Source organism: Bos taurus, chromosome 26 (assembly GCF_002263795.3).
Source record: "Bos taurus isolate L1 Dominette 01449 registration number 42190680 breed Hereford chromosome 26, ARS-UCD2.0, whole genome shotgun sequence".
NCBI classification, from domain to species: Eukaryota; Metazoa; Chordata; class Mammalia; order Artiodactyla; family Bovidae; genus Bos; species Bos taurus.
Window position 1 is genome coordinate 9357638 of NC_037353.1, and position 15136 is coordinate 9372773.

The 15136-nt window shown below is 40.6% G+C and overlaps 1 protein-coding gene across 3 annotated transcripts in view; it reads left to right on the forward strand.

Moving 5' to 3' along the window:
- Positions 1-14541, forward strand: part of PAPSS2 (3'-phosphoadenosine 5'-phosphosulfate synthase 2) — a 113539-nt gene extending 98998 nt beyond the window's left edge. For 2 of the 3 annotated variants that reach the window (XM_024985730.2, XM_059881918.1), the window contains exons 10-12: positions 10269-10537; positions 11956-12185; positions 12728-14541. In XM_024985730.2, the coding sequence (XP_024841498.1) occupies positions 10269-10537; positions 11956-12185; positions 12728-12869 (641 nt within the window). In that variant the 3' untranslated portion in view covers positions 12870-14541. The remainder of the gene's footprint in view (positions 1-10268; positions 10538-11955; positions 12186-12727) is intronic. The other variant, NM_001076075.2, reaches the window with a different exon arrangement.
- Positions 14542-15136: the final 595 nt, after the last annotated feature.

Below are 15136 nucleotides of genomic sequence, written 5' to 3' on the forward strand. Positions count from 1 at the left end.
GTTTCATCCATCTCATTAGAACTGATTCAAATGTATTCATTTTAATGGCTGAGTAATACTCCATTGTGTATATGTACCACAGCTTTCTTATCCATTCATCTGCTGATGGACATCTAGGTTGCTTCCATGTCCTGGCTATTATAAACAGTGCTGCGATGAACATTGGGGTACACGTGTCTCTTTCCCTTCTGGTTTCCTCAGTGTGTATGCCCAGCAGTGGGATTGCTGGATCATAAGGCAGTTCTATTTCCAGTTTTTTAAGGAATCTCCACACTGTTCTCCATAGTGGCTGTACTAGTTTGCATTCCCACCAACAGTGCAAGAGAGCTCCCTTCTCTCCACACCCTCTCCAGCATTTATTACTTGTAGACTTTTGGATTGCAGCCATTCTGACTGGTGTGAAATGGTACCTCATAGTGGTTTTGATTTGCATTTCTCTGATAATGAGTGATGTTGAGCATCTTTTCATGTGTTTGTTAGCCATCTGTATGTCTTCTTTGGAGAAATGTCTATTTAGTTCTTTGGCCCACTTTTTGATTGGGTCATTTATTTTTCTGGAGTTGAGCTGTAGGAGTTGCTTGTATATTTTTGAGATTAGTTGTTTGTCAGTTGCTTCATTTGCTATTATTTTCTCCCATTCTGAAGGCTGCCTTTTCACCTTGTTAATAGTTTCCTTTGTTGTGCAGAAGCTTTTAAGTTTAATTAGGTCCCATTTGTTTATTTTTGCTTTTATTTCCAATATTCTGGAAGGTGGGTCATAGAGGATCCTGCTGTGATGTATGTCGGAGAGTGTTTTGCCTATGTTCTCCTCTAGGAGTTTTATAGTTTCTGGTCTTACACTGAGATCTTTAATCCATTTTGAGTTTATTTTTGTGTATGGTGTTAGAAACTGTTCTAGTTTCATTCTTTTACAAGTGGTTGACCAGATTTCCCAGCACCACTTGTTAAAGAGGTTGTCTTTTCTCCATTGTATATTCTTGCCTCCTTTGTCAAAGATAAGGTGTCCATATGTGCATGGATTTATCTCTGGGCTTTCTGTTTTGTTCCATTGATCAATATTTCTGTCTTTGTGCCAGTACCATACTGTCTTGATAACTGTGGCTTTGTAGTAGAGCCTGAAGTCAGGTAGGTTGATTCCTCCAGTTCCATTCTTCTTTCTCAAGATAGCTTTGGCTATTCGAGGTGTTTTGTATTTCCATACAAATTGTGAAATTATTTGTTCTAGCTCTGTGAAGAATACTGCTGGTAGCTTGATAGGGATTGCATTGAATCTATAAATTGCTTTGGGTGGTATACTCATTTTCACTATGGATTGATTCACATGGATTGATTCTTCCAATCCATGAACATGGTATATTTCTCCATCTATTAGTGTCCTCTTTGATTTCTTTCACCAGTGTTTTATAGTTTTCTATATATAGGTCTTTAGTTTCTTTAGGTAGATATATCCCTAAGTATTTTATTCTTTCCGTTGCAATGGTGAATGGAATTGTTTCCTTAATTTCTCTTTCTGTTTTCTCATTATTAGTGTATAGGAATGCAAGGGATTTCTGTGTGTTGATTTTATATCCTGCAACTTTACTATAATCATTGATTAGTTCTAGTAATTTTCTGGTGGAGTCTTTAGGGTTTTCTATGTAAAGGATCATGTCATCTGCAAACAGTGAGAGTTTTACTTCTTCTTTTCCAATTTGGATTCCTTTTATTTCTTTTTCTGCTCTGATTGCTGTGGCCAAAACTTCCAAAACTATGTTGAATAGTAATGGTGAAAGTGGGCACCCTTGTCTTGTTCCTGACTTTAGAGGAAATGCTTTCAATTTTTCACCATTGAGGATAATGTTTGCTGTGGGTTTGTCATATATAGCTTTTGTTATGTTGAGGTATGTTCCTTCTATTCCTGCTTTCTGGAGAGTTCTTATCATAAATGGATGTTGAATTTTGTCAAAGGCTTTCTCTGCATCTATTGAGATAATCATATGGTTTTTGTTTTTCAATTTGTTAATGTGGTGTATTATATTGATTGATTTGCGGATATTGAAGAATCCTTGCATCCCTGGGATAAAGCCCACTTCGTCATGGTGTATGATCTTTTTAATGTGTTGTTGGATTCTGATTGCTAGAATTTTGTTAAGGATTTTTGCATCTATGTTCATCAGTGATATTGGCCTGTAGTTTTCTTTTTTTGTGGGATCTTTGTCAGGTTTTGGTTTTAGGGTGATGGTGGCCTCATAGAATGAGTTTGGAAGTTTACCTTCCTCTGCAATTTTCTGGAAGAGTTTGAGCAGGATAGGTGTTAGCTCTTCTCTAAATTTTTGGTAGAATTCAGCTGTGAAGCCGTCTGGACCTGGGCTTTTGTTTGCTGGAAGATTTTTGATTACAGTTTCAATTTCCGTGCTTGTGATGTGTCTGTTAAGATTTTCTATTTCTTCCTGGTCCAGTTTTGGAAAGTTGTACTTTTCTAAGAATTTGTCCATTTCTTCCACGTTGTCCATTTTATTGGCATATAATTGTTGATAGTAGTCTCTTATGATCCTTTGTATTTCTGTGTTGTCTGTTGTGATCTCTCCATTTTCATTTCTAATTTTATTGATTTGATTTTTCTCCCTTTGTTTCTTGATGAGTCTGGCTAATGGTTTGTCAATTTTATTTATCCTTTCAAAGAACCAGCTTTTGGCTTTGTTGATTTTTGCTATGGTCTCTTTTGTTTCTTTTACATTTATTCCTGCTCTAATTTTTAAGATTTCTTTCCTTCTACTAACCTGGGGTTCTTCATTTCTTCCTTTTCTAGTTGCTTTAGGTGTAGAGTTAGGTTATTTATTTGACTTTTTTCTTGTTTCTTGAGGTATGCCTGTATTGCTATGAACTTTCCCCTTAGGACTGCTTTTACAGTGTCCCACAGGTTTTGGGTTGTTGTGTTTTCATTTTCATTCGTTTCTATTCATATTTTTATTTCTTTTTTGATTTCTTCTGTGATTTGTTGGTTATTCAGCAGCGTGTTGTTCAGCCTCCATATGTTGGAATTTTTAATAGTTTTTCTCCTGTAATTGAGATCTAATCTTACTGCATTGTGGTCAGAAAAGATGCTTGGAATGATTTCTATTTTTTTGAATTTACCAAGGCTAGATTTATGGCCCAGGATGTGATCTTCCTGGAGAAGGTTCCATGTGCGCTTGAGAAAAAGGTGAAATTCACTGTTTTGGGGTGAAATGTCCTATAGATATCAATTAGGTCTAACTGGTCTATTGTATTGTTTAAAGTTTGTGTTTCCTGGTTAATTGTCTGTTTAGTTGATCTATCCATAGGTGTGAGTGGGGTATTAAAGTCTCCCACTATTATTGTGTTATTGTTAATTTCTCCTTTCATACTTGTTAGCATTTGTCTTACATACTGCGGTGCTCCCGTGTTGGGTGCATATATATTTATAATTGTTATATCTTCTTCTTGGATTGATCCTTTGATCATTATGTAGTGACCTTCTTTGTCTCTTTTCACAGCCTTTGTTTTAAAGTCTATTTTATCTGATATAAGTATTGCTACTCCTGCTTTCTTTTGGTCCCTATTTGCATGGAAAATCTTTTTCCAGCCCTTCACTTTCAGTCTGTATGTGTCCCCTGTTTTGAGGTGGGTCTCTTGTAGACAACATATGTAGGGGTCTTGTTTTTGTATCCATTCAGCCCTTCTTTGTCTTTTGGTTGGGGCAGTCAACCCATTTACGTTTAAGGTAATTACTGATAAGTATGATCCCGTTGCCATTTACTTTATTGTTTTGGGTTTGAATTTATACACCGTTTTTGTGTTTCCTGTCTAGAGAATATCCTTTAGTATTTGTTGGAGAGCTGGTTTGGTGGTGCAGAATTCTCTCAGCTTTTGCTTGTCTGAAACGCTTTTGATTTATCCTTCATATTTGAATGAGATCCTTGCTGGGTACAATAATCTGGGCTGTAGGTTATTTTCTTTCATCATTTTAAGTATGTCTTGCCATTCCCTCCTGGCTTGAAGAGTTTCTATTGAAAGATCAGCTGTTATCCTTATGGGAATTCCCTTGTGTGTTGTTTGTTGTTTTTCCCTTGCTGCTTTTAATATTTGTTCTTTGTGTTTGATCTTTGTTAATTTGATTAATATGTGTCTTGGGGTGTTTCGCCTTGGGTTTATCCTGTTTGGGACTCTCTGGGTTTCTTGGACTTGGGTGATTATTTCCTTCCCCATTTTAGGGAAGTTTTCAACTATTATCTCCTCAAGTATTTTCTCATGGTCTTTCTTTTTGTCTTCTTCTTCTGGGACCCCTATGATTTGAATGTTGTAGCGTTTAATATTGTCCTGGAGGTCTCTGAGATTGTCCTCATTTCTTTTGTTTTTCTTTTATCCTCTCTGATTCATTTATTTCTACCATTCTATCTTCTAATTCACTAATCCTACCTTCTGCCTCTGTTATTCTACTATTTGTTGCCTCCAGAGTGTTTTTAATTTCATTTATTGCATTATTCATTATATATTGACTCTTTTTTATTTCTTCTAGGTCCTTGTTAAACCTTTCTTGCATCTTCTCAATCCTTGTCTTCAGGCTATTTATCTGTGATTCCATTTTGATTTCAAGATTTTGGATCAATTTCACTATCATTATTCGGAATTCTTTATCAGGTAGATTCCCTATCTCTTCCTCTTTTGTTTGGTTTGGTGGGCATTTATCCTGTTCCTTTATCTGCTGGGTATTCCTCTGTCTCTTCATCTTGTTTAAATTGCTGAGTTTGGGGTGTCCTTTCTGTATTCTGGCAGTTTGTGGAGTTCTCTTTATTGTGGCGTTTCCTCGCTGTGTATGGGTTTGTACAGGTGGCTTGTCAAGGTTTCATGGTTAGGGAAGCTTGTGTCGGTGTTCTGGTGAGTGGAGCTGTATTTCTTCTCTCTGGAGTGCAATGAAGCGTCCAGTAATGAGTTACGAGATGTCTATGGTTTTGGGGTAACTTTGGGCAGCCTGTATCTTGAAGCTCAGGGCTGTGTTCCTTTGTTGCTGGAGAATTTGCTTTGTATGTCTTGCCCTGGAACTTGTTGGCCCTTGTGTGGTGCTTGGTTTCAGTGTAGGTATGGAGGCGTTTGATGAGCTCCTGTCAATTAATGTTCCTTGGAGTCAGGGTTTGGACTTAAGCCTCCTGCTTCCAGTTATTGGTCTTATTTTTACAGTAGTTTCAAAACTTCTCCTTTTATACAGCACCATTGATAAAACATCTACGTTAACGATGAAAAGTTTCTCTACCGTGAGGGTCACCCAGAGAGGTTCACAGTGTTACATGGAGAAGAGAAGAGGGAGGAGGGAGTTAGAGGTGACCCGAATGAGATGAGGTGGAATCAATAGAGGAGAGAGTGGGCTAGCCAGTAATCACTTCCTTATGTGCACTCCACAACTGGACTGCTCAGAGATGTTCACAGAGTTATACAGAGAAGAGAAGAAGGAGGAAGGAGGCAGAGGTGGCCAGGAGGATAAAAGGGGGGAATGAAAAGGAGGGAGACAGATCCAGCCAGTAATCAGTTCCCTAAGTGTTCTCCACCGTCTGGAACACACAGAAATTCACAGAGTTGGGTAGAGTAGAGAGGGGTTAGGGAGGAGACACAGGCGACCTGGTGGAGAAAAAGGAGAGTCCAAAGGGAGACAGCAGTCAAGCCAGTAATCTCGCTCCCTAGTGAAAGATGGGTACTGAAGATTGGGTTCTTAAAGGTACAAAATTGGTAACAAATACATAAAAGCAAAAAATTAAAAATCTAGAGTAGAGTTTGGAATTTCAAAAATACGATGTTAAAGAAAAGAAGAAGGAAAAGAAAGAGAGAAAAAACGAACAAACAAAAACAAACAAGGTCGCAAAAATTATAAAGAAAATATAGGTACAAAATTTATAACTAATACCAAAAAGCAAAGGTTAAAAATCTAGAGTAGAGTTTGGAATTTCAAAAATATAATGTTAAAAAAAAGAAAGAGAGGAAAAAAAAAAAAGTCGCAAAAATTATAAAGAAAATACAGGTACAAAATTGGTATCAAATACCAAAAAGCATAAATTAAAGATCTAGAGTAGAGTTTGGAATTTCAGATATACAATGTTATATAAAAGAAGAAGAGAAAGAAACAGAGAAAGAAAAAAAAAAGTCACAGAAATTATTAAAAAAACTATAGGTACAAAATTGATAACAAATACCAAAAAGCTAAAATTAAAAATCTAGAGTAGAGTTTGGAATTTCAAAAATACAATGTTAAAGAAGAAAAACGAAAAAAAAACAAGGTCAAAAAATTATTAAAAAAAATATATATGAAGTTTGCTGTAAAAAAAAATAGGGTCTTTTTTTTTTTTTTGCAAAGTAATGGGTTATAAAAGTGAAAATTAAAGGAATAATAAAGGACTTAAAATTTTTTTTTTAAATTAAAAAAAAAAGAAAGAATGATTGTAAACATAGTAAAAATATATCTAGGACTTTCTCTGGTTTTGTTGTGAGTATTGTGGGTTCAGTTCATTTTTGGCTCATTCCTTGGTCTGATTTATATTTCTCAAGATCTATAGGCCCCTTCCTATGTAGTCAGTAGGAACCACAGGGTTTTAATTTATTGCCTGTAGCTTCCAAGGTGGTTCCCTCTGTTATAGCTTCTTCTGTTTGCTGGTCTCTTCAGTGTCTGGTTTCCGCCCTGACACAAATGGGACGGTGGCGGACACTTTTTTTTTTTTAGGCTCACTTGTTCAGTGGCACTGTGGGGAGGGAGGGAGGGATGCTGCAAACAAATAACACTGGCGTGTGCTCGCAGTGCCTCAGCCACACTGGGTCTGCCCCCGCTCACGGCACGTGTAGCCTCCCTGCCCACACTGCTCAGGCTCTAGGTTGCTCCGCCGGGAACCATCCGTGGCCAGCCCTGGGCTGCCTGCACCTCCCAGGTCCAAGCTGCTCAGGTTCAGGCACTCGGGTAGTCCTCAGAGGCGCAGACTCGGTTAGGCCTGCGTTTTGTGCCCTTCCCAGGTCTGAGCAGCTCAGGTGATGAGGTCTTTGGTGAGTGCGATTGCTGCGACTTATCGCCTCCCCGCCGCTTGGTTATCTAGGTGTACAACCAGCGCACCTTCTCAGGCAGATGTTGACCGTCCAGACCCCCATGAAGTTTTAGTTAGCAAAGAAGCCTGCTTACAGTTTTGTAGATAATGTCTCTCTGGGGCTGTGATTGCCCCCTTCCGGTTCTGGCTGCCTGTCACCGGAGGGGGAAGGTCTGCAGCCGGCCATCTCTGTTCAGTCCTTTGTTCTGTGCGCAGGCCTGGCGGTGTCTTAGGTTAGGGCTGGCTTTTCGCGTGGTAGATATCCCACAGTCTGGTTTGCTAGCCCAAATTATTTCGCTCAGATAGCGCTCAGGGTATTCAGGCCAGGTCCTTACTCTAAGCGATGCAGCCCATGCTGCGCCTCCCTGCCCAGCCCCTGCTTGCTAATGGCATGTGCAGGCGTCTGCGCTGCTTCTCCACTGGGGGAGTTACCGTAGGGCTCGCAATCTGCGGGTTTTAATTGTTTATTTATTTTTCCTCCCTGTTATGTTGCCCTCTGTGCTTCCATAGCTTGGCACAGATTCGGCAGTGAGAAGGTTTCCTGGTGTTTGGAAACTTCTCTCTTTTTAAGACTCCCTTCCCAGGACGGAACTCCATCCCTCCCCCTTTTGTCTCTTTTTTTGTCTTTTATATTTTTTCCTACCTCCTTTCGAAGACTTGGGTTGCTTTTCTGGGTGCCTGATGTCCTCTGCCGGCATTCAGAAGTTGTTTTGTGGAATTTACTCAGCATTTAAATGTTCTTTTGATGAATTTGTGGGGGAGAAAATGTTCTCCCGGTCCTACTCCTCTGCCATCTTGGCTCCTCCAGCACTCATCTTTCTTGATAGCTCAACTCTCACATCCATACATGACCACTGGAAGAACCATAGCCTTGACTAGATGGACCTTTGTTGACAAAGTGCTGTCTCTGCTTTTGAATATGCTGTCTAGGTTGGTTATAACTTTCCTTCCAAAGAGTAAGTGTCTTTTAATTTCCTGGCTGCAATCACCATCTGCAGTGATTTTGGAGCCCCAAAAATAAAGTCTGACACTGTTTCCACTGTTTCCCCATCTATTTCCCATGAAGTGATGGGACCAGATGCCATGATCTCAGTTTTCTGAATGTTGAGCTTTAAGCCAACTTTTTCACTCTCCTCTTTCACTTTCATCAAGAGGCTTTTTAGTTCCTCTTCACTTTCTGCCATAAGGGTGGTGTCATCTGCATATCTGAAGTTATTGGTATTTCTCCCAGCAATCTTGATTCCAGCTTGTGCTTCTTCCAGCCCAGCGTTTCTCATGATGTACTCTGCATAGAAGTTAAATGAGCAGGGTGACAATATACAGCCTTGATGTACTCCTTTTCCTATTTGGACCAGTTTGTTGTTCCATGTCCAGTTCTAACTGTTGCTTCCTGACCTGCATATAGGTTTCTCAAGAGGCAGGTCAGGTGGTCTGGTATTCCCATCTCTTTCAGAATTTTCCATAGTTTATTGTGATCCACACAGGAAATCATAAAGCTTAAAGCTTCCAATCATAAAGATATGGAAAGCTTATAAAGTTGAACTACTGTAATATTATGCAGCTATTAAAAAAATAAACACTGACACATAAAGATACCCAAAGTATATTTGTTAAGTAAAAAAGCAAATTTCAGAACAGTATGTATAGAATAATCTCGGAAAACAAAGTAAAATGGGATAATTGCTTTTAAAACCCAAACCTATTTCTGTGTGTAGAAGTGGAAATGTCTGGCAACATGTGAACCAACCTGCCGATGACAGCAGCTACCTCTAGGGATAAAGTGGGGCCAAGGGGAAGGGAAGATTTTCACTTCACATATTTTGAAAAAGAGAGAAAAAGTAATGATAGGATGATGGATGATTTTTATATTCTATTTTGGGCTTTTCTGTATTTCCTAAGTTTTCTATAATGGATGTACATTAATCCATTTCATAACCAAAAGAAAAATTAAGCCTCCCAGGACTTCATCACTAAGTGAAGTAGCTTTGAAGATTTCCATAAAGTGAAGAAGTGTTTTTATATCTTTAAGTTGTTAGATTTCGCAGATTCCAGAAATTGTTCCTCATCAATATTCACACTCTAGGCAAATGAGGCTGGAGCAGGGCACAAGGGGACGGATCAATACCAGCCCCTGCCTGAGCTGTGGTTTGTAAGAAAGGTCTTGGCCACTGATGTGTTCATTTCTGAGTCAGGCTCTCCCTTTAGGGCTTCCTGCCTGTGTCCTATCCCTGTCTAAAAAGTCTGCTACTGGTACCTTTGGAGTAAGACCCCTAAAGATCCAGGTGGCTTTCCAGCTGGTTCTTAAAAGCAAGCAGTTATACTCAAATTCGTTTTTTTTAAATGGCTGAGTAATATTCCATTATATATAGGTACCACACCTTCTTTATCCATTCAACAGTCAGTGGACATCTAGGTTGCTTCCATGTCCTGGCTATTGTAAACAGTGCTGCTATGAAAACTGGGGTCCATGTGTCTTTTCGATTGTGGTTTCTCTCAGGGTATATGCCAAGCAGTGGAGTTGCTGGGTCATATATGGTAGATTTATTCCTAGTTTTTTAAGGAATCTCCATACCATTTTCCATAATGGCTGTATCAGTTTACATTCCCATCAACAGTGTAGCAGGGTTCCCTTTTCCCCACATCCTCTCCAGGATTTTAGTCAGTTCTAGCGAGGTGGATGAACCTAGAGCCTGCTATACAGAGTGAAGTCAGAAAAACAAATATAGTATATTAATGCATATATATGGAATCTAGAAAATGGTATCAATGAACCTATTTGCAGGAAAGGAATGGATGGACATGTGGATGTAGAGAACGAACTTGTGGACACAGTAGAGGAAGGAGAAGGTGGGATGAATGGAGAAAGTAGCATCAACATATATATATATACGATCAGGTGTAAGATGGATAGCTGGTGAGAAGTTGCTGTGTAGAACAGGGAGCCCAGTCTGTCACTCTGTGATGGACCTGGAGGGATGGGTGGGCGGGGGCTGGGGCAGGCGGAGGTGAACGTGTGTATAATTATGATTAATTTTGTTGTTGTGTGGCAGAAACCAACACAACACTGTAAATTTTTTTGAAAATTTAAATTAAAATAGAAGAAAAAGCAAGTGGCTATAACAAGTATACTGAACAATAAACACAGCTGCGTCTTTTTCTGTTCTTGAAGGCATTGCATGTCTTTGATCCTGGTGTTCTGCTTTCACTTCCCAGATGCAGTGTTTGCATTCCAGCTGCGCAATCCTGTCCACAATGGCCATGCTCTGTTGATGCAGGACACCCGCCGCCGGCTCCTGGAGAGGGGCTACAAGCACCCGGTCCTGCTGCTCCACCCCCTGGGTGGCTGGACCAAAGATGATGACGTGCCCCTGGACTGGCGGATGAAACAGCACGCAGCTGTGCTCGAAGAAGAGGTTCTTGATCCCAAGTCAACCATTGTTGCCATCTTCCCATCTCCCATGTTATATGCTGGCCCCACAGAGGTGAGCAGTTCCCTGCTCTGGGCTCTGGGACTCACAAGTGCAGGGTCAAGTCTCACTTAGAAAAGCAAGAGTGCTTCTGGGATTCTTCTTTATGAGCAGATTCTGACATCTTTTGGTCTCTTTTTATCTGACCTGATCATGTTTCCATATAGTATTTGTGGGGCTTCCCTGGTGGCTCAGAGTCTGCCTGCAATGCAGGAGACCATGTTCCTGGGTCAGGAAGATCCCCTGGAGAAGGGAACGGTAATCCACTGCAGTATTCTTGCCTGGAGAATTCCATGGACAGAGGAGCCTGGCAGGCTACAGTCCATGAGGTTGCAGAGTCAGACACAACTGAGCCACCAACACTTTTCACTTTTCATTTGTAAAAATACTAGCAACACCAAATCAAACCTATCATATACTGCCTTTGAGACTCTGAAAGTTGGTATGTGAACGAGGTGGATAATACAGCTTACCTGGGTTATAGGGCAAGATGTATCTAGCCTGATATTTCAGAAGTTACCACTTACTCTTTTAAGTGATTCACCATGCTCAGTGAGCTACATTAGAAGGGAGAGGGTATCTTTAAAAGCTTAATGTCTCCCTTTCATCATAACACATTGGGCCTGTCAAGTAGACTTTCTTCGTCGCACAGCACCACCCATGTAGTGGATATGAACAAATTTGCAGTGAGAATGATAAATTGAAAAGGTCGTAACGCTTTGGAATGCTCCAAGGTGAGTTTAATGAATTATCTTCAACCAGATCAAATTTCCAGGCCCCTAGCTCTCTTCCCTATCCTATTTCTATCTGAGCTTGAAAGAGGGCAACTTGTTTTGAAATCCCAATGCTGTGTTGAAATGGAATCAATGTGTGCATATGAATGTTAATTAGCTCATTACTGGCAGTTACATGGAATTCCATGGTAAGAGATGGAGTTTGTAATTTCCCTTAAACTGTGATTTATTTTGAATAGGGAGGAACTGAAAAGTAAAATTCACATAGTTCTATGGAACAGCAAGATCTGAGTGTTTGTCATCTGTTAGTCTGGAGAGATTACGAACTATAACCCCAGGTTCTAAGAGGGAAGGTTCTTATCTTTAAAGCTCCTATGTTAATTGCTCAGTCATGTCTGACCCTTTGTGACCCCACGGACTGTATGTAGCCTGTCAGGCTCCAGTTTCCGTGGAATTCTCTAGGCAAGAATACTGGAGTGGGTTGCCATTTCCTTTTCCAAAAACTCCTATCTTCTTCCCAGTAGGACAATACAGATGAGCTAAGAGCAGCCTTGGACACCTCACTGACTTTCTTACAATTATTAGTTGACCCACATTGCTGAATTACTTTTGAAGCAGAATAAAGGGATGTCTCCACAAACCAGGGCCCAAAGGATTGGCCAGTGGTGATCAGCATGTCCTTGCTGTGGTATTTCCTAGGTCCAGTGGCACTGCAGAGCCCGGATGGTTGCAGGGGCCAATTTCTACATTGTGGGCCGGGACCCTGCAGGAATGCCCCATCCTGAGACCAAGAGAGACCTGTATGAACCCACTCACGGGGGCAAGGTCTTGACCATGGCCCCTGGCCTCACATCTGTGGAAATCATTCCATTCCGAGTGGCTGCCTACAACAAAGCCAAGAAAGCCATGGACTTCTATGATCCAGAAAGGTAGGTTTTCTGAGGAAAATTCTTTCATCAACATTTGTACGACTGGAATGATGAGAGAAAATTTTGGGAAAGCTCCTAGCTGGGGTGACAGTCCCTTGTAAGCTTAGACCTGGTCTTGCACATTCTTTGTCCCCCAAAGATGTAGCTCATCTTGTGGTAAATGGTCCTTAAGTATTTCCTTTCCAACACACATTCCTTGGGCATGCTTTGAGTGCCTGGCACGTTACATGAAAGGGTTGTATATACAGAAAAAGATTTCATGTGTTAATAGAGCACTCAACCGTGCTCAGAGCTCACCAAGTAGTCAGAGCTATAGGAGACATGCCCTATGAACTGAGGGTGCAGTGAGCGCTGACTGCAGAGCTGCTACGATGTCCGGGCCTTCTGCAAGTTCCTTTACTGAAAATTTACTGAACTGCTTAACTTAGATGCATTTTACAGAAAGAAAAAAATGTAGTTTCAGAACCCATAACATCCTCCTGGGGTCTTTGAAGTAGATGTTATTTACCTACGCTGAGTTCTTTGTTGCTACCCTATGACAGGCACGACGAGTTTGACTTCATCTCAGGAACTCGTATGAGGAAGCTGGCCCGGGAAGGCGAAAATCCTCCAGATGGCTTCATGGCCCCCAAAGCATGGAAAGTCCTGACAGATTATTATGCGTCCCTGGAGAAGAACAACTAAATGCCCTTCAGAGCCAGTTTCTTTTTGAATTGCTCTTTGATTTCTTTTTCTATTTTTGTGATTACTTTTCAGTTGCTTTTATTTACAGTTTATATATATGTATATACACCACACACATGTGTATGTATGTGTGTGTATATATATATAGTATATACAGTAAAACTGAAGACCAAACTTTAGCAGGTAAAAGAAATGTTATCATTTCAGAATGAAATTACTTTTCTACTGCATCTGAGCAGTAGCTCCTAGATTTCTTAAAGCTCTGACAATGTGTCTCCTTTACTTGCCAAAAAGCGTTTTTTTCCAGCTGAAGTCTTGCCAGCTTGCACTCTCCCATGTCATATACCAGTAGAAGAAATCAGACGGGCAGCTTTCTATATAGCCGTCAAAGAAAAAGAAAAAACACAAAATCTCACCCTAAATGAGGGGTTGCTCATGTCAAGATTCTCCTTTGTTTCTCTCATGCCCAAATCCAGCCTTAATGCTCAGTCTCTTCTGTACGATTGGAGAAACCCAATGAGTGAAAATGTGAAGTTAATCTCAGAGAGATATGCAATCTAGTTCTGCCACGAAAATTACATGGTCTAATAAGTCTTTTTTGTGTGAATAATAGAACTCCAGTTAAATGGTGACTTTTAATTAAATGGTGACTTTTAATTAAATAGCATACAGGACTTTGATGAAAAGATTTGCACTCAGGCCTCAATCTGGCCATGTGGAGACTTAATACTTTCTCCTCTTTGCTGTGGTCATTGTGTTCCACGGAGATGCTGCACCTATTAACTGCAGTGGCATCGGCTGGGACCAGACTCCATTCAGACCCATCAGACTATTGAGCTGCTGGAACCGGACAAAAACACAGGAAAAGTCCAACCTTTTCATCTTACAGGTGACCAGACTAAGATGATGCACAAGCACTGGCTTGATGACAGCACTGTAACTGAAGTGCCAAACTGGCATTTTGGAAGTGCTGGTGGCACAGGAGCACCCAGCTCTCCCATCTCAGGCTGATATACCTTCTGCACTGTCCGACACAGGAGCTGGGTCTCGTTCCTGTCAACTGCTCAACAAAACTCCTTAACAGAGGGCACTTAACCAGTTTTCTTGGATGCTGAAAGGCCCAGAGGTTTTTAAGACCCAGCTGATTTTATTACACTTGAAAAAATTTTTTTTTTTTTCCCAAAGACTCAGCATGCTGTTCAGACATCCAACCTCTGATGGCTTTACTCTCTGGGAGGCAGTCTGGCCCCTTATGTGTAATTCCGTGTTGCTTAGGGATATATGAAAAAATAGTACCTTTTGTAAATAGGTCTCTCTGGAAGAGACTCTGGAAAGAGAAAACTATGTTTTTCATATTCAGTTTTTTTTTTAAAGAAAATGCTAATCCAAGCTAATGAAACTTCTTTTGAGAAATAGATCACAATGGCCACAGCAAAGTATGACTGTCTTTAATAGTAATAGTGCCTATATTCATGTAATCAGAGGTCCTACTGCCTTAAAAACAGCATGTTTATTGAAAACACGAGACAAGACACAGTGCCTTAATCAATATATTTTGTGAGTTTTTAATATATTTAAAACTGCTCTTCTGCTTCAGTAGTATTTAGTGCAAATGACTATTTCTATGTACAACTGATGCATATTCTTATTTTAATAAATTTCCAAGATAAAGGCTGAGTCTTTCCTGCCTGTCTTTTCAAGGATTGGGTGATATGTGTTGGTTGAAGCCCCTGTGAACCAGCGTAATTGGAGAGAAACAGCAGCTCTTCCCAGGGACGGGGGAGCCCGGTGGGCTGCTGTCTATGGGGTCACACGGAGTTGGACACGACTAAAGCGACTTAGCAGCAGCAGCAGCAGCTTTTAGACCATAATTAGGAGGCTGTTTACCTCTGTTTGTGTCATTTTTAAACTGTGCTCTCGACGTGCAGGCAATCTCAGCCAACACTGCAGTTCCTCAGGGACCTCACCCTGGGATTTCAATGCAGTGGGAGCTGGTGACCTTTAACTTTTCCTTAATTTGTTCCCTTTTCTTCAAAGTGCCTCCAACAAGCTTACGCAGTTCCAGCAGGGTCAGAAGTAGCTATGCTTTTCCACAGCACCCACTGCTCCACTCACCTCAGCAGTTGCTGCTGGTATATTCAGCAGCCTTGACACAGTCCTGCAGATGTGGGGTTCTTTCCCTCCTAGAGTCCCTCCATCTGTTCCGTCTTGAAGGTTTCATGCAAATTTTTGTTCCTGAACTCACTCTAAACAAAACTGGTGTAACA